This window comes from Nothoprocta perdicaria, unplaced genomic scaffold (genome assembly GCF_003342845.1).
Source record: "Nothoprocta perdicaria isolate Ctin4 unplaced genomic scaffold, notPer1 scaffold_177, whole genome shotgun sequence".
NCBI classification, from domain to species: Eukaryota; Metazoa; Chordata; class Aves; order Tinamiformes; family Tinamidae; genus Nothoprocta; species Nothoprocta perdicaria.
The window spans coordinates 1,333,627-1,357,121 of NW_020454949.1; the positions used below are offsets into that span (position 1 = coordinate 1,333,627).

Below are 23,495 nucleotides of genomic sequence, written 5' to 3' on the forward strand. Positions count from 1 at the left end.
TAGATTCTAAGCCCTGCATCAACCATTCCTACAAGCGGCACCATAAGATGGTCAAGAGAAATAATTTGGGCTTTTTTTTTTTTTTTTTTTTTTTTTGGGTGGTTGTTGTTGCTGGTCTTTTCTACCATAATCTATTCCTTTCTTGCCCCGGTTTCAAATATTGTTTTTGCCTTCTCAGCATCTTCATATTCCTTCCAAATCTGCATTTCTAGAATTCTTCTATTTTCTAACCACCCCATCTTGTTATTTCTCCAGTGTCTTTTCCTCAGAGCTGCCTCTGCTGTTGGCATTCACTGCAATTTTAAGTTGAATGATGGAGGCAGAAAGATGAGCTGGGAAAACACGCAGAGTGGAAGGCAGGAGAATGGTGGGTAGATGCAGAGATTGTGAAGGTGCAAAGGGCCAGAATCCAGCGCATAAATGACCCAGGAAAGCAAGAGTTTCCACCTTTTACTACCAAATCCCTCCCTGGAATTTCTTATAATCTAAATAAAACACAGCAAACTATTCAAAAGGCAAATGTTTATTAGGTACATTGGATTTAAAAAAAATCAAAGAATTAAGCAAGAAATATTTAAATATAACAAGTATATGTTATTGCAACTGTGCTACATTACAAAATCACCTTTCTACTATCAGCACAATCTGAAGACCTTAATGCTATGTGCAAGATAACATTACATTGACTCTGGCACACACCAAGTCATCTGCAAGTTTTTGTTCAGATTGGATTTGTGCTGTACCACACTGTTCTTGAAGACAAGCTTAGCTCTTGCTGGAGCTAATTTACAGTTCAGTAAATAAAGGAACTGGTAAGGAATACCGTCAGCTACTGTTTTGCTCAGCAAGAACAAAAATCAACACGCATTCCAGGTGAAAATAAAGTATCATACGAATACTAGTTAAGTAGGTTACTTCTCTTTCAATGGCCAAGTAGCTCCTATGAATCTGACTCCAACTTGCTATGGCTTCACCGAAAGGAGAACAGCCCCACAGGTCCAGCGTTTACGCAGATGAAATTAATCCTAGTACATTTTATTCAAGTCTCTTATTTTGCTTATTGCCATGCTACACCATATTATTGCTTTATATTATTTAAGCTATGTTTAGGACCAACAAGTCAGAGTGTTCTGAAATATGGCAAAAATTACTGACTGAAACAGGAAATTACATATGAATGACAGGAAGTCAGTAACAAAACTTTGCCAATGAGGGAGTACTGAAAATGAAAAATAAGGAAAAAAAAATCAAATATTGAATTCCCCAAATTAAATCTGCCATAACAATAGAAAAAATAAGTTTTTATGCATATTCTGAATAAAATGTTTACTTGTATTTCTGGTTAATGACTGGCAAGATTTACTTCTCTTTAGAAGATATCAGCAGTCTGGACAGTGAGACTGATCCTAATAAAATATTAGGTAACAAACCAGAAGCATCAACCCACACTCAATTTCATAATATTCAGATAAAAAAATTAAGTGAATTCAAGGCACACATTTTCAAAATCATCACATTATTTTCTTTGGAACTAAGTGGTAATTACATTATTAAAATGCTGTACATAAGAGCTTTTATAGGTATCATTTATAACAATTAACAGAAAATAATCACAAAATTACTCACGTGCACACAAACATGAGCACAGACTAAAGCACTACAGTAGAAAGAGTACATCCCTGTAAATAGAGCTTTTATACAGTAAAACTATTCTGGATATATACTCAGAGTAACGTGACTTTATGTATAAAATCTGTTACAAAAGAGAGCTGACAAAGCCTGTGTGTGGAGAATCTGGGCTGTGATCACATCTGCGGTGGGGTTGGCCAGAGGCTGCCTGCTGTGTTGTGGCAATGCTCTCAGCACCGACACGTTCCTGATAAACTGACAGCAACTGTCTGGTCACTGTCTAGTCCCCAAGCAGATAAGCAGATTTCTCTGCTTAAATATCTTTTCAATTTCATCCCTTTGCAGCCTCCTTTTCAGCATTATGCAGATTTTTTTTAATCACACACCTTTTAAAGGGGAGTCTTGTGTGCATGAGAGTCTGTGTCCAGATGAAAATATTCCTATTGCTTCAGTGTGGTCAAGTCTAGGGAGATTCTCAATCTGCCTGAAAGGACTTTTGCTATTGTCAGTGGCACAGAAAACCAGACCCAGTGTGCAGTTGGGCAGTGAGGAAAACCAAACTTTCTTGCTTTGCACCAGAAGACTTCAACGACATAGGCATCTTCATCGTGCTGCCTGAAAACACCGAGTTGATAAATGTGAAATATTTTTACCAGCTGAGTCTGTGTCCAGAACTGCAACCATCCCCAAAGTCCTGTTTTTCAGCAAGCTAAGCAGAACACACAAACCTCAAGTGCTGAGTTTGTCTCTGCCCGGCCAGAGCTCCAGCACACCAGCCTGCCCCAAGCAGAAGGGACATCTGGAATCCCAAGAAGCAGGACTGTCCTTGCAAATCAAACAAAAATAGGGTAAACTGAGTAATCTGAGATAAAAGGGTAGATTCCGCTTTCTGAGGAACAGCGGAGGAACCAACAAGGCCAGGTTACCGAAGCTTCTTGGTGGCAGGGAAGTGGAAGGGGTGCGTGCCCTACCGCACTGTAACATCAACTTAGACAAAGTGCAAAGGGAAGAGACTCCATGAATTGTCTCTTTAGGCACTAACAGGAGGAAACCCAGAGATAAAGCAAACTATCACCAAGTATTATTAAATGCTTGATGGCCAAGAAATAAACGGATACATAATATATCTAAAAGCAAAAGGTCAGAGGGTACACTATGCTGCATTGCTCAATTTTCTACACAGAAGCATCATGAAAACAAGCTGCAAAGCAGCACAGTTCAGTTAATATTATATTGCAAAGTAAAGAAACAATTTCACCAGAGAAGACATGAAAAGGGAGAAAGAAGACATTTCCTTTCATTTCTTTAGTAGTAAAATACTTCAAAGATTAATGTTAAAGTACTGGAGAAATGACACTATTTTCTTTGAGACTTGACACCTTTTTCCACGCGCTGTTAGACTGAAGTTACAACTCCGAGTGGATGGTCACTATGTTGGAGCTGTCAAGCCTGTTACTATTCACGGTAGATTTTTTTTTTTGCTTACTGTGGAAGATACTTTCATTGTTTCGTCCCTGAATATAAGCAAAGAAAGGAAAACAAAACCACACCAGTTCCAGGTTGATGTCCAAGCACATGAACAGCAATTACGTACATCCATATCACAGTGCAAGTTTTAGTCTTTGAATCCCTCTATACTTAAGTGAAATGCAGTGGAGAACAGGTGATTTAGGAAGTCGCATTCCTAAATAATACATCTTTCTAGAAAAATGGTATGTTTTCATTGAACCAAAGTTGAATCATTCTCTTCTAGCACATCTGAAAATAGTTTTAACGGAGCAGATCAGAAGTGCAAATCATTTTCAGAGTCAAATGGGAGAAAAAAAAAGTCACAAAATTTATGTGCACAAACCCCCTGACTGACCTTTAAAAAGAATGATTACATGAATAATTGCCATTTTAGCAATACTCCACACACTTAACTCTTCAGCATTGAGTACAGGCTCGAAAGAAAGCAGAAATTTTCTTCTGCATCTACATTTTTGCATTTACTGGTTCATTTAACAACTATTTTTAAAAACAATACATAACAGTAACAGAGTACATAAATGACTAAGATGACTAAACTATAAACTGAATCTTCAAAACCATAAAAAAGTATCTTGTTATTTACAGAATATTGCAGTTCTATAAACATGGAATAAATGATACCTAAACATATATGACATTATTCTACACTTATATGATGAATATTTAAGAACAGTTTAACATGATGATCACTGTCACAATCTCAATACAAACAGGGAGAGAAAATAACAGCAGAAGAGAAAATTTTCCAAATATCTCCAATGAAGTGCACCTACCATTTTTACATTTTCATCTACAAGGATGGGACAAGTTATATACAGTGTTAGGATTCATCAGTTACTGGGCAATTACCATTGCTATCAATGGACCTTCTTCATAAGTACTGAAACTACCTTTTCAAAGTAATTTGGTGAGTAGAGACACAAGAAACTTGAAAAAGGATTAATTCATCTGATTCATTTGTCTTACATTACTGAATTACTTCTATTTAGGACAATATGAACGCACGCGCTCAGGGACTGCTTTGCTAAGAACATCAATGATATGCAGAGATTTGTACATTACCAATATTCTTAACATTTACAACCAGTGTTTGGTATTTAGCCAGAAACTGAAATTTGTGTATTTTCCTGAGGTTACAAGTTAACGCATCACAAAGTGCAGCTCCAGTGCTCTTTAACAAGACACGACTGTATATTACTGAAAGTGGTAATTTCAAATTTGGCATGGCTTTACTGAAGGTCAGAATTTCACTCTCACAAAGTCACAAAGTACTCCGAGAAAAATAGATGGTTAAGAGAGTCCAGTAGAAAAAAAAAGATGTTCCAAAGACGATGTGGTGCTCGTTCTCACCCTCCTGAGCAGAGATCAGGGCCTGGCAGCGGCAGGGCTGGCTTGGCAGGGGTCTTAGGCTTTTTTCCCTGCCCTGGCACTAACCAGCTTCCCTTCTGGCTGCTGTCCTCAGGTTCCCTTGAAAATGAGTTTTTGATGTTTCTAGTGATTAGTAGGAACTTGGTACACAGACAACTATTTATTTTCCAAATCTCAAGTGCTATTTCAATTTTAATGAAATTGTGCCTCAACTGTACAACTGTCTACTGAGAAGAAGATGACCTCGTATGAAATCAGGGAGAACTTAAAAGAAGTTCTGGAGTCAAGGAGAACTTAAAACAAGTCTCCCTGGAGGAAAAAATAAAGGAAAAAGAAATAGGCCAAAATACAGAAGCCTCACAGGGTTCAAAATTCACCAAAACCCTGGCTTCAAAATCAGTCAGAGTATGCTACATAGCAGTTACCTCACATGGCTACATGGACAGGTCCACAAACATTTTTCGGGATACACGAAGGACTTTTCAGGAGCCTCTTCACCTACGGCCAAGTTGCTTATCATGCAGAACAGCTGAACTACTGTAAGTGACTGTTTGAAGAAAGGCCAAGAAATACTCAGGGGATACTCTGGACCTCTGCAGATGAATTAGTTGAGAGAATAATTTGTAAGCTGTGGGGTGCAATCTGAGTCCCTACCTCCATTATCATGTGATTTATAGCGTCATTCAGAAAGGCAAAACACACACAAAGTTAGCTGGCCTCAATTCCTTGACGAGGTTAGAGACATTCCATGAAGAGCAAAGAGCGAAGCCAGGAACGTTCAGACTTCGGCTGTATTGTTCAAGATTTGCAAGCACAGGGATTCAAAATGTGCTTTGCAGATGTGTGCCTGCACCTCCGCCGTCACCAGTTTTCCATGTCTTGTAGCCTTCTACTTCCAAAAAGCATTCAGCAATACTACGAATAAGGCCCATAGTGTTTCAGCATACAGTTGTCACTGCAGTATATTGCAGTAGCACAGGGACAACCAAGATGTCACTGTTCTCCTTCAAAAGAGAGTATTCCTCAGAGATTCTCATATATTTCCTATGTAGCTGAATTGTGATTTTTTTTTTTTTTTGTCACAAACCACGCATGACCTGAAATAAAGTCTACTTGGTGAAGTAATCTGCTTGTAAGAATGCTGTGCATATGAATTAAACTATATAAGATTTTTTTTTTAATCCTAGGTATTAATTTTCATAGATAATTCTTTGAAATTTACTTACTTGCCAATGTATCTTGCAGAACCCAAAACAACTTGTAGACATTGCTTCTTAGGATACAGGCACAAACACCTGTGAAGGCACTTTCCCCGCAAAACTTCCAAGCTTTTAATTACTAATCACACAGAGGTCAAAATTTTCTCCACACTAGTGCAAAGTACTAATACTGCACTCATCAGAGCACACGGCATATACAATTAAACTGGAGTTACTGGATAGATTGGTAGACTTGTCTTCTTTCTCTTTTTGTTTGGCTTTTTTTTTGAAGGCACAGGATACAGCTTTCATTTGACAGTTGGGAAAGGACATTTTCCAATTTCAGGGATCTTTAAAAACCTGTGCCACAGCAGACCACTGCCATTCATTCACGCCATCTCCTTTTTATTGTTCTTGTTTTGCTTTTTTGCTTTACAGCTTAAAGCCTTTTTCATTGTATCTATGAATTGTCACACAGCCGTGATACGATACTGGCCTGGGCATGGCTGCCACTCCCGTGATAATGCCCGTTGCAGGGTCGTAACAAAGGATAGTGTCGGTGGCTTCGCCGTTTTCTCGTCTTCCACCAAGGATATATATTTTTCCATTACACACAGACATGCCACAATTCTCCTGTTGCAAAATAAACAGAGGTACACATAGTTATTAAAAACAAACAAACAAACAAACCCCTCCAGTTCCTGAAGGTCTACCACTGTGCAGAAGGACAGCACTATGACTGCCACTTGTAACCAGAGCGGGTTACACTTTTCACTTCCAAAAGGAGCAATGCAGAGAACAGAACAGCTATTTCAGGACTAAGTCTTCAGGGCAGATAGCTCAGACAGGGAATAGAACAGACTGCAGTACTTAAAGATTAACACTGAGACATCTGAGATAAGGAAAGGAGCAGTGGGAGAACAAGGCCTTTCAAAAGGGAGACACAGCAGATTATATTAATGCTGAAGTGCTTCTCTTATTCCCACTTCTTAAAGAGCAGCAACAGATAACAAGGAGGGAAATAAAGGAGAAAAAGGAAAAAAAAAATAAAGAAAAACTTTGTGCCTAAGGAAACAGTATATAAGGAAAGGCAATACTATGTCTTGCAGGAAAGACGGCTACTCCTCAAAAGCTGGCATAGAAAAATAATCAAAAGGAAATGACAAAAACTGGGAAGATGAAGAAGGGGAAAGACAAAAAAAAAACCAACAAGCTTCTGTTAGCGTAGGTACCCTACAGTGTGTAATTAGGAAAGGTTTTAAAAGCAGAGGAGAAATTAACTGTACTACTGTAAACTGTACTACAGTGGTAGTATGTATTTAAATTTCGCTCGGGGAGCTCTTTTTCCGCAGTGATACTGCTCTCACCACAGTCAGGTTTTTTTTTTTTTTTTTTTTAAATACAGTATGTGGGGGAAAAAAGGCACTGTGTAGTGCAGAAAGTCTTTTATTTCCTGTTGTGTTGTAAGGATTTAATCAACTACAAGGCAATTACTGTCTTCAGCCCAAATTAAAACACCTAACCAAACCTGACATATCCAATATCAGTCAATATCCAAGAGTATTGACTTGACTATCTAATAATAAGTACTCAACCAGAAGACTAGACTGGGTAACGCAGCAACACTCAACTGAAAACTTACTGGTTTTGAAACTTCCTTTTCCATGAGACTGAATTATATATATGAAAATATGTAAAGCAAGAATGCAATCAGAAATGGAATTTCAACAAGGATTTTAAACGAGTCCTCACTTGTTTCATGCTAAAGATAGTCACATAAAAAAAAAAAAAATACCTGTTAGAAGTATACATGCCTTTATTACCTGTCTGCTGAATGTATTCTGTACATGCATCCAGTAGTCCTCAACTGGATCATAGCAGTATATTGCTTTAGTAAGCCCCCCAGCAACATAGATCAGATTGTTTAACGACACAGCAGTAATACATCTTTTTGCAATTGGGATAGTTGCACGGAGTAACCAAGAATTAGTATCAGGATCGTAAGACTGAACCTGAAAACAAACACATGTACGTGAGATTAAAAATTACTCTCTGGCATATCCTCCCAGATTACAGAATTAGAGTCAAAGAAGTGGTGCCTTATAGGCAATATATCATCAGTAAAATGAAGTCAATATGAATATGGGTTCATGGGTCAATGATGCTTTTATACACTCCCTGTCCCAATTCAGCACTGTTTTCTTAACTCTTTAGGTTCAAGTATTGAGATAGCTTATTTAATGTGTGAAGTCAGTGAAAATAACCAGTGAAAATACCAGAGAGCAAACAAAGGAACAGAAATAACAGCATATCAATGAATTAACATTTTCTACGTTGTATGTTTTCTAATACAACTCCAGTCAGCAAGCCAACTGAAACAGGTCTTTGCACAATATGTTTTTAAACCAACATGACCCACATGTAGAAAACAGAGGCAAACCCAGTTAGCTGACCTTGTCTGAACATGTGTTGTCATCAGGACCACCTCCGATCACAAACAGTTTGCCAACACAGCTGGTGACTGCTGGAGAGCTCACGGCTTCTTTAAGGGGAGCCACTTCTGTCCATCGATTGGAAAACGAATCGTAACACTCCACACTGCTGAGTCTGCTTTGACCATCGTATCCTCCAACAACATAAACCTAGCAAAGTGGTGAAAGCTATTACTGTTCCATATTTAGAGTAGTATAAAACGTCTATAAAAAATAAAGCTGCATAAATCCTGATTTGTTAGGTTTTTGAAGGCACACTTTCTCCCACTATTTCAATAAAGAGCAAGAAAACTATGACCTAAGAAATCATAGGTAAAAATTCTCAGGAGAGTTTCCATTCAGTCATATGTGGAATGAAAACTCTAAACAGACATCTGGAGGATGGTATTATAATCCAGAAATAGAAATGCCATATTTGAATGGGGTGTGTGCACTGGTTATTGCAAATTACATTCAGTAACAGCAGAAGGCAATCAGATTTACCTTTGCTCTTCGGGGTTTTACTTCCTTCCCACTTGCTTACAAAAATGATATTTCTTCCTCCATCTGTGTGTGTAAACCTTTCTTTTTTTTCCTATTGCTTCTCTCGAATTCAAGCAGCACAGCACATTATTATTTCTGCCTCTACATTCTCGCCCCTCTTTGCTCCAGCCACAGCTCTCATCTCAATGAACTTTTTCCTTCCAGGAACACCATCACACATCTTCACTAACTCATTAATGGAATCTCTGTGGGCTGTCAATCCCAACTATTGGTTTTATGTTGTATTAAAATACATAGGTCTTCAAAATGTAATAAAACTCCCACATTTTCTTTACAGTAATGTAACTGATTGACATTTTCAGTATAAAACACTAAGTAAAAGAGCACAGAGATGCCACTCAGAGCAGTAGCAGTTTCTTTTACTAACTGCATAAACACAGACAGTGACTTGTAAGTAAAGTTAACTGAAAGTAGTCTTGCATTATGTGGACAAATACTCTTGATACTCTTGAAAACACTTTTGAAGCTCAGCTGAATTCTGATGCTTTTTTGTTTTCAAAACAACAAAGCAAAAAAAAAACCAAAAAAGCTTCAAGTTTGACACTTCAAAAGCAAAAAAAAAAAAAAAAAAGGATAAAATGATTTTCACGTCTATGAATAATACCTGACCAACTAAGAGCATTAACTGTTTATTTTCAATATTCTTTAAAAAATATTTAAAATTAAAAAATTTGATAGGAGGCCATCAAGGTAACACTAAATGCTTGCACCTATTTCCTACATGATTTTCTTATATTTGGCGAGCACACAACTAAAATAAATTTTAAATATACTTCTCTTACTTTACCAAGAAGAACAGCCATTTTATGACGCCATCTGCCTTTATTTAAGGAGGCAACTCGGATCCAAATGTTAAGTTGGGAGTTATAGATCCACACATCCCGGCTATTGATTCTTCCACCTTTAAAAACAAAGATATGCCAATTTATCTCAGAATAAATTATTTATCCAGAAAGCATGACAGTAAACATACTCCTTTACAGAGGACAATGAGAACACGACTATATGACTTTAGTTATTTTACATGACTAAAGATCTATCTTTAGGTTGGGCTTAAAAAGTCAATTTCAGTGAATTGTGAGACACAAATCCATAGGACAAAGTGACTTTATTCCTATCAATCTTTCACAGTAACAGGCTGATAATGCATCAAATTATTTCTTGAGTCTGGATTGTATTTTAGTCATTTTTGCCCATGCTCTTCAGATTCCTTTCAGTGTTATGACCAGGACGAGATACCTGAACAGAGATCTGAACCATCTGTACCCTACGAGGCACATCCCTAACACAAGCTGTTGTCCTCAGTTTGGTTGGGCATAAGTTCTTACCGTTAAAACAATTAAAAGATAGAACAAATTGGAGAAGATGTCACTACAGCCACAGAAATTACAGTGCTCGGTCCATCAGTTTTTGGCATTGCAACAGATTTTATGCTTCCAAGCCACAGAGAGAGTTAGTGAAAAACTGACAACTCTTGCTTATTCCCTGGAAAAAGCTGGTATAAAGGGATCCCCAACTTAAGTGATACAAATCTGAAAGGGTTTGTTTGCATCTGAAATTCCTATGCTGAAAAGAAGCTTTAAATGTTTTCTCTCTAGAATTTGAATGATTTCCCTGGAATCTAGGCAGCTATACAACAGAAATGAGGCAGCAACAACATACCAGTGCTGCACTGCTCCTAGGCAACTGCTGTTTGCACCAGCACACACCACCTTTTGTAGCAGAGAAAACGCTGCTGGCAAAATATTGCCTGGGGTTTTTTTTTTTTTTTTTTTTGCTTGTAATTTTTCCAACTATCACTTTTCCAAGTGTGCTGCAAACAGGCCACTACGGCTTTTTAAAGAAGCTTATTTGATCAGCCTGCAGGAGCACATCCTCATCTCTTTAAACACAATTCACACTGGCCTCAGCTGTAAAAAACAAATGTTGATTTAAAGTAAAAATCCCGGCAAACACTTGTGGCTCTAAAAAGATTGGCCCAGGGTTTGTATTCAGCGCTTACATTAGCAAAATGTACATTTACATCAGCTTCTCGAAGTTCAAAGTGCAAAGGTCTGTCATACCACTTGAGAGAGCCAAAAAAAAAAGTCTTTGATTTCTTGTAGTTGTTCACCTGAAACAAGGATATCATTCCGTAGGGCGCACACTGCATATTCAGACTTGGTAAACTCCGGAAGTTTGGCCAGCGACTTCCACTCTCCTGTTACGGGATCATAGCACTCAGTATACGGCAAATTAAAGCCTCCGACTCGTTCACAGCCTCCAACAACAACTATCACCTCCGAATAACCGGTTGATCTGAAAAAGCAAAAATAGATAACTAAGGTTTATTAATATGTGGAGGGAAACTAAACAGCATTGCTTTCAAACATACTACAAGGTGAGAATATTTACTAATGTAACATTAACTTCCATGGAGGGGGAAAAAAATAAATCACTTAAAACTGTTCTGGTTTTTAAGTGTTGCTGGGTGTCCCACTATACAACAGGTTACCACATCAGTAGGTCTTCCAAGTAAGGGTGGAGTCACAGAGCATAACGTTCTCTGTAAAAAAGCCAAACATTTAAAAATGCAGAAGTCCTTACTCTTAGTAATGTTTCTTTTCCTTTAACTGAGAAAGCAGAATGTCAGAAAGAGTTGAAGCAAGACATGAAACAATTAGATGTGCAAATCTGCCACAGAACAATAATCAATCTTTCAGAGTGCTTTCCTGCTCAGTTTTAGAAAATTTATTATAGTACTGTACATTGCATAAGTATTTCAAAAGCCTAAAACACCTTCAACACACTGTTGGTGACTTCCTGAGTAAAGCTGAAGGCACAGAATCACCAAAGGAAAAGTACAAAAATAGATCTTAGAACCAATAAATAAATAATGCATCAAAACCATGAAAAAGTAGCATAGTGATAGAAGGAAGCACTGACGAATGCTGGAATAAAAAAAAGACAAACCTGAAAGAAAACGTAAAAATGGATGTATTGGATGGAAATATTAAATAGTCAGTATACAGAATTAAACTGTATATTTAAATCTTTAAATTCTGTTCAATATTCTTATTCACCTTCTATGGGACTTGGTGAGAAAGACTGATAGCTCTGCATTCCACATGCTCTGTTTATGTAAGAGCAGCAAATCATGTTATATTCTTTTCAACATGACAAGGGAGAGAAGCAAACCATCACCTTCTATATATAAATCAAATCATGTCTGAATCCTATTCCTTCACTTAAATTTATACTTCTTTTTTAAATATATAAACAATGGCCAGAATCCTTCTTAGCACAGCTTCTGTACATTAAACAATTTTGCACTAGGTATGGCTATTTCAAGAATTGCCGTCTATTAATTAACTATAAGTTAATGCAACACTGACTTTATTTTTTGAAATCCTTTTCGTGATATTGCACTTCAGCTTTTATCCCCATGTGAACAGTGGTTCCCTTTATCATTGCTGGTTTCTACGGTCTTCTCTAGGAAAGAGATAGCATCATCTTGTGACTAGGTATGAAATAGAAGTTGTATGATCTGCCTCCAGACTTCCTAACATATTAAAGATATATTAACAAACGTTGATGACGTTTTCCCCATTTTGAAGCACCAAGAAAAACAACCTAAGTAGCTATTCTATCTTCCTGTCACCACGTGCTGTAAATGAAGTAAATATTTCTGCTCCAAATCCTTAAGGCAGTAATGATAAATGATAAAGAACTATAAAATAATATCATGAAGATAAGTATATTAAGAAGCATATTTACCTACCTCAACCGACAACTTGAACCGCTTAGATGCTGGTGTCTGTGCATTTTCTGATACCATGTAATCTGCTTTATTTAGGAACAACTTGGGAAAGAATCTTGCAAAGGCAGGAAACTGCTGCACCTGCAAAGTGCTTCTCAAAAAGGGAGTTCCTTAATGCCACAATACTCAGCTCCCGACCTCCCTTACAAGCGAGCCAAATTACACCAACTGAGCACATACACAAAAGAGGTTTGTCTGTTGATTACTTTTCAAGATTAGAACTATGGCCTCCGCTTACTGAAAAACGTCTATACAGGATTGTTAATCACTTATAAACAAATAAACCACAGTTTCTGGTTGGAAAGAGCTCTTAATGAATTGCTATACGAAGTTTGCTTTTCAAAAGAAGCAATAATTTTGGTCAGTATTTTAAAAACCATGGATGGGCAAATAATTTAGTATCTAAATACTCATACGCTTGCTGAAAAAAATACTTTCTCTCCTGCATTTTCTTAAAAGGCTTGTCTTGTAGAGGCGTTGAGGTTAGTCCTGAAAGTTTTCTTTGCAAATGATAGCGGAAACACCAGTTAGAAAACTAAAAGTATGCGGGGCGCACAAAAGAACTTATAGGCAAATGCTAAACCCACAAAACAAACAAACAAACCAACCAAGACAAACAAGTAAAAGCCTCAGGACAGATGCGAATGAAGATGAGAAGTAGGAAAAGAGAGCACGCAGTCCTCTTGCCACCCATACCACAAGAGGACACGGCGATCGGGACCAGCACAGTGTCACCTGTACAGGACTCCCTTCAATTGTTCTAAGAGATCCCACTCAAAAAGACTTTAACCGCAGGAGACAAAATATGTGGATTTGAGAACTTTGGTAAATCACTGCTTTCCTCTGCTAATTCAGTTATGTGGAGCAATTGAGATAACAGACAGAAATAGGATGTGAAATTTTCTAAGTCATCTCCTTGGGGGAGAAAAATAAGGAAGCACATAAAAGCTTTTTTAAAGGTAGCTAGAAAGGACGGGTTCACAATGTATAAACACAGTAGCTTCTAATTAATTAAAACACTGGCATGTTTCAATCAGACATGCTTAAAGGAATTATATGATGAAAAACTTACAACAATATGAAAATCTGAAGATCTTCAAAGCAATGATGTAGGTGCCTGCTTTGCTTTGCACATGGAGATGTGTTATTGTCTATTGTTTGATCTTTGCATGGAGGTTTGTTGCTCAGCACAACCAGCAAAGGCCAGTAGAGGCTTAACAAACATGTGCAAGATGACCTCAAGATGTCACTATGTCATTGCGAGGACACAAGTGCAAACACCTTTCAAATGCTGCCTTTGTCCCTAGGCATCCCCACAAAAAGAGCCATCAGGCAATTGTTACCATACATGAAAAAGCAAATAACTAAAAAGGTTTGAACTTGCTTTATCCCTAGATACATACCTACCGATGCAAGGGAAGAGATCACAGTTCATTTCCCAAAGTTTCAATAAAAATAAAGTGGGATATCCTGCCTGAATGTATAATATAATGCACAGGAGCCTTATATATAGAAATAGAAAAATAAAAGCTGAGGGGAAAAAAAAGGCAAGAAAGAAAAGGACAGATCTCATTCAGATGTCTTTTCTTTCCAATCCCCTGAAGAAATGACCAGAAAAGGGGTGATGAAAGTATGGGGGAACTTGCCAACTGTTTAAAAACATATTCTCTTTTTGCTACAGGCAATAGAAACAAACAGGCAACAAACAACTGAGAACTATTCCGTGAGTGCAATATAGAGAAGGGGAAAAAAATGCTTGCTGGGAGGCCAGCCAGTTCTCCTCTCTATAAATTACTTCTCTTGTTGTTGCCTACTCAAATTCACAGTGCAGTTTAAGCTCAGCAGTAAAAGCTAATAACAACAACAAAACAATCCTCAAAACCCTAAGTTAAAAAAAGAAAAACTCACCAAGTTATTTTATTTATAAAGTAGTTCTTGACGGAAGTGTTCCCGAGAGGCTACGGAGTTTGTTGTGTGTGTATACACACATTTATGTGCGTGTGGGTGTACACACGTGTGTGTGCGTGTATATACATATAAACAATGTATACACACACGTGCATATGTATGTATGTATGCATATACACACACATATGTATACCACACTTTGACAAAACTGTTTGGTGTAAGCCTATTTGCTTTATCAAATCAAGTAATAAATTTACCACCCTGAAATAGCACAGAAACCTGCTTCCCTTCACACACACTCACAAACTGAAGGTGACTTTGGTCTGAATCCTTAGACCACCACGACCCCCCTCAAGCCCAAGTTGGGTGGGTAGGGTCCAATAACCCATCTCCAAACCACAAGGACTAGAATCAGGCATTTCTGAAGACCTCTGAGTCACAGCAGGAACTGGTAAAGGGGCAGCTGGGTGGCAAGGAGTTACCGCTCCTCCTCTCAAGGTTGGACAGCGAGATTAAAGACTGGAAAGCCACAGAGGGAGCAGATGCTTCCAAGTGTTTCTTCCTCTATAAGAAATCTTGTGACACACACCAAAAATGAATGTTCCTGCACTGGGACTTTACAGCAACCAGACATGACTAAGAATAACAAAGGGAATAACTTGCAAGCCACTATAACCGTTGCTCAGAGCAGGTCATTGCATCACTTCAGTATAGCACATGATTTTAAAACTGCAGTTAAAAACAGGCTGAGTCAATTAACAAGCTATCATGTGGAAGAAAGGCTTTTATCAGGGAAAATATGTTTCAGAAAGAGAATTACCATAACCAACACTTTCCAGAAATTGACTTTTCCTTGTTTTCTCTGGCAACTACCAGGCATTGTTCCTATTTGCATAAAGCATCATTAAGAAGCAGTAACTGTGGGTTATTACAATCTCAAAAACTTCCATAATTCCTTAAAAATGCAAGGTTTAGTTACTTTAAGAATATATCATTCTGATGTTAGAATAACACAGTTCTACACAGCAGATCCATGAGTAATGAGTGAATCACATTACAGCAAAACATCATCCTGAATTGCAAAACATCATCCATATTCTTCACAGTGCTTTGTACACCTAAATAATTTTGTTATAAAAAAAGAAAAGAGGTGGTAAACTGGAATAGGTTACCTGTGGCATAATAAAGTGCTTTTAGAATCACAGAATGATAGAATCATCGATCGCTTTGGTGTGGTGTTTCAAAAGGGTTGGGTGCACCCACCTAGCGGAGCCCAGGGACATTTGGTGAATCATAGAATCACAGAATGCTTAAGGTTGGAAGAAGGGACCTCCAGAGGTCACCTAGTCCAATGTCCCTACAAACGTAGGGTTACTTAGAGCATGTGGGACAGGGCTACATCCAGGCGGGTTTTGAAGGACTCCAGAGAAGGAGACTCCACAACCTCTCCGGGCAGCCTGTTCCAAGGTTCTGGCACTCTCACTGTTAAGAAAATTTTTCTTAAGTTCCTGTGGAAATTTTGGTGCTTCAATTTGCGGCCGTTTCCTCTAGTCCTATCGCTGGCCACCACTGAGAAGAGGCTGGTCTCATCCTCCTCACTCCCTCCCTTGAGGTACAGACACTGATCAGGACCCCCCTCAGCCTTCTTTTCTTCAGGCTGAACAGGCCCAGCTCTCATTTTAAGTTATTTTACCCAGCTGCAACATTCTTAAGATTCATGTAGCAAGCATTAACATTTAGAAAATATTTTACTTTCAAGGTAAAATAATTTCATTTACATCAGCAGACTCATACCTGGTACCAGAAAGAGACCTGTGCAAAATATCGACTTATTTACATTTTCTAGACGCATGTGGGTTTGAGCAATTGTGGGAAAGAGTTCAGAAATATAACTGAAGTGCTCCATAACATAAAATCATTTTCAAAAGGTATCTTTCTTGACCCACATATAATCAAACATCTATATATCAGATCATGTCCTTCTACTACAAAATGGGGGAAAAAAGGTAACTCACCTGCGTGGCCTAGTTCTGGGAGACATCATCTCATTTCCCAGGATATGGTACCGCCTGGCTTCATGCAGTAGCTGGTAGCACTCTGGGGAGTTCTGAATGAGCTGGTCCACTTCCACTGTCTGCACGAAGTAGTTGGGGTGCAGCAAGGGGAGCCTGACGTGCGTCAGAAGTTCATGCAACACTGGTCTTCTCAGCTCAACCGCCCGGTACACCCAGCGCATGACAGCTTCAAACACCATCTCTTCCTTAGTGATTACCAATTCATCACTGCAAATGTAATCAATAAGCTCATCCTTGCCCAGCTCCAGGAATTCTTCATGCTGGGACACATCCTCAAACGTCTGCAGAGCAAAATTCCTGCACTTGGTGAACAGCGTCTTAAGCGAGTGTGTATCTGCAAAACGCTGGATTCCCAGGCAGTTGCATGGATCCAGCTGTTCTTCCAGGAATTTGGCACAGGCGTCGCGCAAAACGCTGATCTGGAATAGACTAGATGTTTCAAAGAGATACTGCACGTTCTCAGTGGTGATTTTCACCTTGCCAGTGTATACATACTGCAAAAAGCAGTCCATAGCTTCAGCAAAGATACCGTTGATCTCCACCAGCATCTCCCTGCTTTCTCTGTGGTCATTGCAGAACATGGCTCTAAAGTAGCTGCTGCACGCAGAGAGCACTGCTCGGTGGCAGGGGAATTCTCTTCCTTCCACACAGATAATAACATCGGTGAACAGGCGGCTGTCTCTAAACTCGTTGAAGATCTGCAGAATGCTTTCAGCGTGGGACGAGCCCGAAGAGAAGTCAAAAAACTCATGGCCTGATAACGACTTTGGGTCCATTTCAAAAACTTTCCGCTTGGTTGCAGGGGAATCTCGTATCCCACTCTCCTCTCTATTCATGCGGCGTCCCAAGATTAGTACCATTGTTACCTCAGTTGGCTATAGAGTCATTGAGAAAAGTTTGTCGAGTGCCTCCTTCACAGCGCTACGGGCAGAAAAATTAGAACACTTCAGTATTCAAGCCAGGTTGCCCTTCATGCCACAACAAGAATTAGACAGGACACTTGTCTGGGCACTCTAAACATCAATAAGCCTCTTGACCTTGACTAGAATTTTGGCCGGAGAACAAACTTGCCCTGTGCAAGGCAGAGGAGCTCTACAGTTTGTACTGAAGATGTAATACACTGGAGATAGATAGGTAAACAAGATCCCAACACCAGTCAATCACCTAGCTGATGGAAGATAGGGGCTTCCCTGGATAAAAACCCAGGGCTTGAGCTTTTCCTTATTTACTATGCTCACTTCAGCTTCAATCCCCAGGTACTACTCTAAAAACAGCAATTAAAATGGGGAAAAAGAAAAAAGACTGAAACTTTCAGAGCAGAAATAGAGATGTGGTAAAAGAGAAATCACTCCTCCTTTTTCATTATAAAGTCCATCACAATAAGGTAAACTAAACATTATTAAACTCTAGTATTAGTAATCTCAGCAGGCAACCTTGACCACAGAAAAAACAGAAATTTTCCTGTTCATTCTGATCATCCAAAAATTAGTTCACTGATAATCTAAGATTCAATTGAAAATGAACATAGGCTGCTAATAAACATACTCATTCCAAATGTTTTTGTGTGAGATGTTAAGAGTATGACGAATAAGTTATAGAAGTAACATGAGAACAGGCTGAAGAAAGGTTACACTCATCTGTGTGAAAATTAGTACATCTGCGAGCAGGGACTAGAGACCACTTCCCTTCCTGAGGGAAAGGACATTTTCTGCTTTCCAGAGTAGAACTAGTGAGAGGGGGAAAAGAAAAAAAAAAAAGTATTAGCAAGTTTCTTGCTGTAAGGCTTTCAAATTTCAAACAGATAGTGTACCCATCCTTCCCTCCTCTAACACATATATATTAGACTATTATTAGAGTATTATTAAGGTTGCAAAAATCAAGTTAAATGATTAAAATTTGTGAGCAGTTGACTTTGCAGATATTGTCTATTACAAGTAATATAATCATCCCTCTTAGCAACTAGCATTTTGCCACTCCGTAACTTTAAAATAACCAAGATGAATGTCCATCAAAATATATCATGGTAACACTCCTATACGAGCAATAGGCCGAACCAATTACCTACATCTAACACAAATAGCTCTTCTATACATATATATATCTATTTTTTTTTTTTGGCTTGCATACCCAGGAGGATGTGTAGTGGATTATTTTTAAAATTGTGGAAATGATTTTCTCAAGCTTCCTAGAGATTATATTCATTTTCTTTCACTCCACACTTACACAGACAGGAAGGGTTAGTTTCAAGCCACAATTTCATTTCCTGACACACTAACATCTTTAGAGCTGCTATTAGCCAGGCCGAACATCGGCTACATCATCGCTTAATATAGCGCACAATAAACCCGGCTTTTTTTAAACAGTCCTTTCACAGAGCACCTTTAAAAGGCACCATCTTAACAAAGAGCGAGAAGAGAATGTACATCAGACCTCCACTCACCAGGGAAAAATGTTCTAAACCTATCATCTTCTGTACAATTTAGATCAACTTGTAGGCACATATTTACAAGGTATCCTGAGGCTTACTGAGCCTACAAAATATTTCATTTTAATTTGAATTTAAATGGCATCAGCTGTCATTTTGTTGCCTGAAAAACAGTATTGCAATGAATTAACCAATTGCTTCAGGGCAATATTATTAAGAAACAGAACAGCATTAGGGACTCTAGTCTATAGCTGCTATTCCGTCCAGTGTATTTTTAGCCATGTTATCCTGTAATGACCTTCGCCAGATAATAACAACATGCCCCAAAACTAGGATTTGATGGTGGTATCACAGACTTAAAACAGAAGAACTCCATCACAGTTAGCAGAGCTTTCCAAAAGCAAAGCTTGCCTTAAATCAGAAATAGGACCCTGGAGTACAGCATGACAGGGCAGCCCCTTTCCCTCCTGGCTATGTAAGGAAAAGCTCAAAGATTCAGTCTTATTACATGACATCCTGTGGCTCTGGAAGATCTTACATAAGGCAATCTTTAACAAATGGAAATGAGGCTTTTAGGTTACTACTGCTCACCTAAGGAAGCAAGGCATCTTTGTGCTTGTGACTTGAAATAACACAAAAACAGCACTCAGGGAATAACTTATTTCATTTTTTAAAATGTTCCAGTGATTTAAAGAAATGATGAAGTCCTACAGAGGAGAAGCTAGTCAAGGGGATAAATGACTGACAAGAGCGTAGAAAGGAGAAATACACTCCCCTGAAAGTTATATATTTTCAAGCAGAAAATATTGCTCAAAGACACTATGCTTCCATTTCCAGCCACTAAGATTAAGAACTAGCCTGTTTCTAACTCCAATGCAGAACGGAATAAATTAACACTGCAGGTTTGTTTATGCAAAGTGATTTTACAGGACAACCAGCACAGTTCAGCCCCCTAGAAGGGCAGGAGAGGACGTGGCCCCTGCTTTTAGCCACTTCAATGTGTGCAAGCGGGCTGCATGTACAAGGCAATACATCCCTCCGCATCGTCAGTGAGGCGGAGGTGCCTCACTGTGCGTGAGGCTACAGGTGGTATTAGAAAGCACCAACTTTTAGGCAGTTTAACATACAGATTGCTTCAGTAAATTTAAAGGAAGAGTAAGCAAGACAGGACCTTAAACATATCATGTATCTGTTCATTGTGCAAAACACAGACAAATCACACTTTCATTCAGTAAGTTTGTAAAATGCTTTAGCAATACCGAGATGCTGCGTGCATGTTACACACGCATCCCTAAGCTAAGCTCAGTGGCAGATCAGGTTCTTATTTCTCTTTACAGTCTGCAAGCCTATCTGCACAAGAGGTTGCACAGAAATGCCGCAGAGCTCTAACCTAGGGGCATGTAAGGGGGTCTGCAGGACTTGTGGCGAGTCTGAGCCCACGTGCCGGAGAATAGGGACTGTGGGCAGGCGTCAATGTCCCTTGCCACCGAGTACCAACATGTCGTGTTTACTGCTGCAACGACCGTAACAGGGCCTCCAAGGTGATGCAAGGATAAATATATAAAACACATGATGTTTTCACTTGAAGCCTAATGGCTAGGATTAACCAGGCCTGAGTCACAGTAATCTTCCTTGTGATTACAGGTAACATGACCAGCTAACCTACCTTATCTCTGACGTTTGCTTTCCACAAAAGTCCATCAATAAACTCCGAGGCTGTTACCTATTCCAAGACATTAGCTAAAACCACAACGCATGTCCTTGTTTTTTTCTTTCAGAAAAAAAACAGGAGGGAAAAAAAATCATAAGCTTCAACTTCCACCAAAAAGAAAAGCTTTCTTCTTTCTGTTAATCTGTGATACAAAATAAAGACTGCAAAGTTGTCGATTCTGAAGGATTTCTTCTAATCCTTCCAGTTTTAAATTGAAATTAAGTTTTGCATTCCTCTAGATGACTAAAATCTTCAAGTAAAGTCTTTAAGATGACTAAGAACTGGCAAGCAACAAAATTAACAAGCTCACTGGCATGGTAAGGAATTACCTACACTATGGAAATATTTTGTTTAATTTAATGTAAAATACCATTTTGAATCCAAAAAAAGAAGAGGAATTTCTTTATGTCAAGATTCCTTAACGATTAAGTTAAGGACACACAAAAACAGACTCTCTCAGGACCATCGAAAATCCCACAGCAAAAACAGGAACTGGATTTGGACATGAAACTCATTATTAAGTTCCAAAGGCAGGCAATGAAACTATCTATAGAACGTGCAAGGATTTTTAAACTACCTTTTTATGAATGAAGAGTCATCTAGAAGGACACAGATCCACCAAAAGACTCACAGCACATTAGCATTAATGTAAGAGTGTAAGAGATTTAAAAGTATCCCTCCAAAACATCACTCGCCATTACATATGCCCTGTATATGTGTTTCAATGACTTCCAAGTTATTCAGTCAATTGCTTACATTTTTGAAACAAACAAAACGCCACAACAGTCAGCAAATGTAACAGCATCCAGGACACATTCGCTATTATAGCCAAACGGGATTATTTTCTTACATAAAGAAAGTTTAGGATAGTTAATGATGTTGGCTTTAGGTTAAAACCTAAGTGTGCGTATATTCGTTAAAAGGAATCCTACATAAACAAGGAAACGCTAAACCTACAGAACAAACATGAACAAAAGCCAGGAAATTCAAAGCTGATAAACGTCCTTTACTTGCACTATTGACTTTCCTGTTTACAGTGACTCTAGCCAAGTACAGAGTCAGATGAAATTTGAGTCTTTTGTCTCACTGCGTCACAGCCCTAATGCATTTAAATATAGATTTTGCATAGGTCGTGTTTCCTGCAGTTGGCATGCGACTTCACCAGGTATTGTCACACGGATCCTATTTATACCTCACGCCCCAGGGGCTAACTGCAACTCGAGCGCAGGTTTTATCCCCAAACATTCCAGAGCTGTTGCTACCCCCTCTGCGCTATATAAAGCAACAAACTCTGTCGTTTAGAAGGGGAAAGAAAAGAAAAAAAAAAAGAAAAAATACAGAGGGAGGGATGCAAAGCTGAGGTTGCAGCCTCAGCTGCAGGTGCGTGGAGCTCCTCAAGGGGTCTGGGCCAGGCGGGCCCTGAGAAAAGCAGCTTTGTGGCCGCTCGGCAGACCTCCCGGGCTGTAGCAGCGCTCCGAGGTTTGTTTACTCCCGCACTACTACAAAATGGCAGCTGCCGCGCTTCGGCGTTAAAACTTATCTCGAGCACTGCAATGAAAACCAAGGAAGAGGCAAAAAACACCTCGCGTCCCCAGACCCTTGCAAACGCCACCGTGCCAAGGCCACTCCGGCCGCGCTCTGCAAGCGCCAACGCAATGATTAAAAACAGGAGGATTTTCAGCCCGGACGCAGATTTTTAAGCGGTGCCAAATGCCAACGGTGCAGAGGCTGCTCCCCGGGGCACACCCACGTCCCACAGCGGACGCTCCCGGTGCCGCTATGCTGCCCCCCTTCCCCACAAAAGAAGCCAACGGTTATTAACGGCCGCCAACGGTCACCGGGGACCCTCCTTCCCTCCCCCCCGCCCCGCCGAGCGGGGCTCAACGCGCATGCGCCCCACCCGCCGGCGCGCGCGCCCTCCAGCTCACCTTCACCCCGCGCCGCCCTAGCGACACGCTCCCCCCTCGCGCCGCGCCGCCACCAATCGGCGCGCGCCGCCCGCCGCAGGGCCCGCCCCTCGCCCAATCCCCGCCCGCGGGGGGCGCCGCGCGGGACGAGGAGGGGGCTGCGTGGCCGCGGGCCAGTTACGAAACCGCCGAGACCCTCGGGGAGCCGCGCGTGGGGTCCGCGGCAGTAGCGACCGTAACGGCCCTTGGCGGGTGCTGTCAGCGCCGCGACGGCCGCTCCCGCCGCGAGGGGCGTTTGAGGTGCCCGCGCCCCGCAGCTAACGGTGCCGGCCGGTCCCGCCTCCGCCCCACAACGGCGCCGCGCCGCACTCACGGGTGGGAGCGGGAGCAACGCTCGCCGCGCCGGGTCGAGTCGCGCCGGGTCGGGTCGCGCTGTCGCGCCGGCCGCGCTGCCAGCGCCACTCAAAACAAAAGAGGCCGGCTGCAGCATGTGACCTGCCGCGGCCAAAACACGTGACGTCACCGCCGCGCGCGGCCCTGGGAGCTGTAGTCCGGCCACGTCACGGCGCGGGCCTGCCCCCCGGCGCGTGCCCGCGGCAGCAGCTCGCGCGCGGGCCGCCATGGGGCCGCCGCTGCAGGCCCGGCTCTGTCGTCACGGCCCCAAGTCGCTTCACAACCCCTACTCGGACACAACCCCGTGCTCCGGTGTCCAGGCGCATGGAGATTTGTCTCTCCTCTGGCCTTTTGCACCAGCACACCTGCACAGCCATTGTGCAGAGCAGCAGGGCCAGGGCAGGGAGGCAGCTGCTGAACTAAGGTTGTTTCCCTCCACTCGAGGAGGCCTTGTGCAGTTGCGCAGGGCTGATGACGAGGGATGACCTGGCCGTGCTCGCCCTCCTAGAAGGCCCG

At 40.6% G+C, this 23,495-nt stretch overlaps 1 protein-coding gene across 2 annotated transcripts; it reads right to left on the minus strand.

Moving 5' to 3' along the window:
* Nucleotides 1–3,533: 3,533 nt before the first annotated feature.
* On the minus strand, nucleotides 3,534–23,001 carry KLHL24 (kelch like family member 24). 2 transcript variants are annotated; one of them, XM_026036433.1, is made up of 7 exons: nucleotides 22,960–23,001; nucleotides 16,484–17,464; nucleotides 10,875–11,059; nucleotides 9,544–9,662; nucleotides 8,180–8,368; nucleotides 7,550–7,738; nucleotides 3,534–6,359 (listed from the first exon to the last, which is right to left on the minus strand). In XM_026036433.1, the coding sequence occupies exons 2-7, from the start codon at nucleotides 17,401–17,403 to the stop codon at nucleotides 6,159–6,161; spliced, it is 1,803 nt and encodes a 600-aa protein (XP_025892218.1). In that variant the 5' UTR covers nucleotides 17,404–17,464; nucleotides 22,960–23,001; the 3' UTR covers nucleotides 3,534–6,158. The 2 variants fall into 2 exon arrangements, with proteins under 2 accessions (XP_025892218.1, XP_025892219.1); XM_026036434.1 differs by lacking the exon at nucleotides 22,960–23,001 and adding an exon at nucleotides 20,635–20,736.
* Nucleotides 23,002–23,495: the final 494 nt, after the last annotated feature.

Excerpts from the sequence above, each read along its gene's own strand:
- KLHL24 (XM_026036433.1), bottom strand. The coding sequence starts at position 17,403 with ATGGTACTAATCTTGGGACGCCGCATGAATAGAGAGGAGAGTGGGATA. Across the intron at positions 11,060-16,483 it reads CCCAGAACTAGGCCACGCAG|ATCAACCGGTTATTCGGAGG; the intron begins GTGAGTTACCTT and ends TTGCTTTTTCAG. Across the intron at positions 9,663-10,874 it reads GAATGATATCCTTGTTTCAG|GTGGAAGAATCAATAGCCGG; the intron begins GTGAACAACTAC and ends TTGTTTTTAAAG.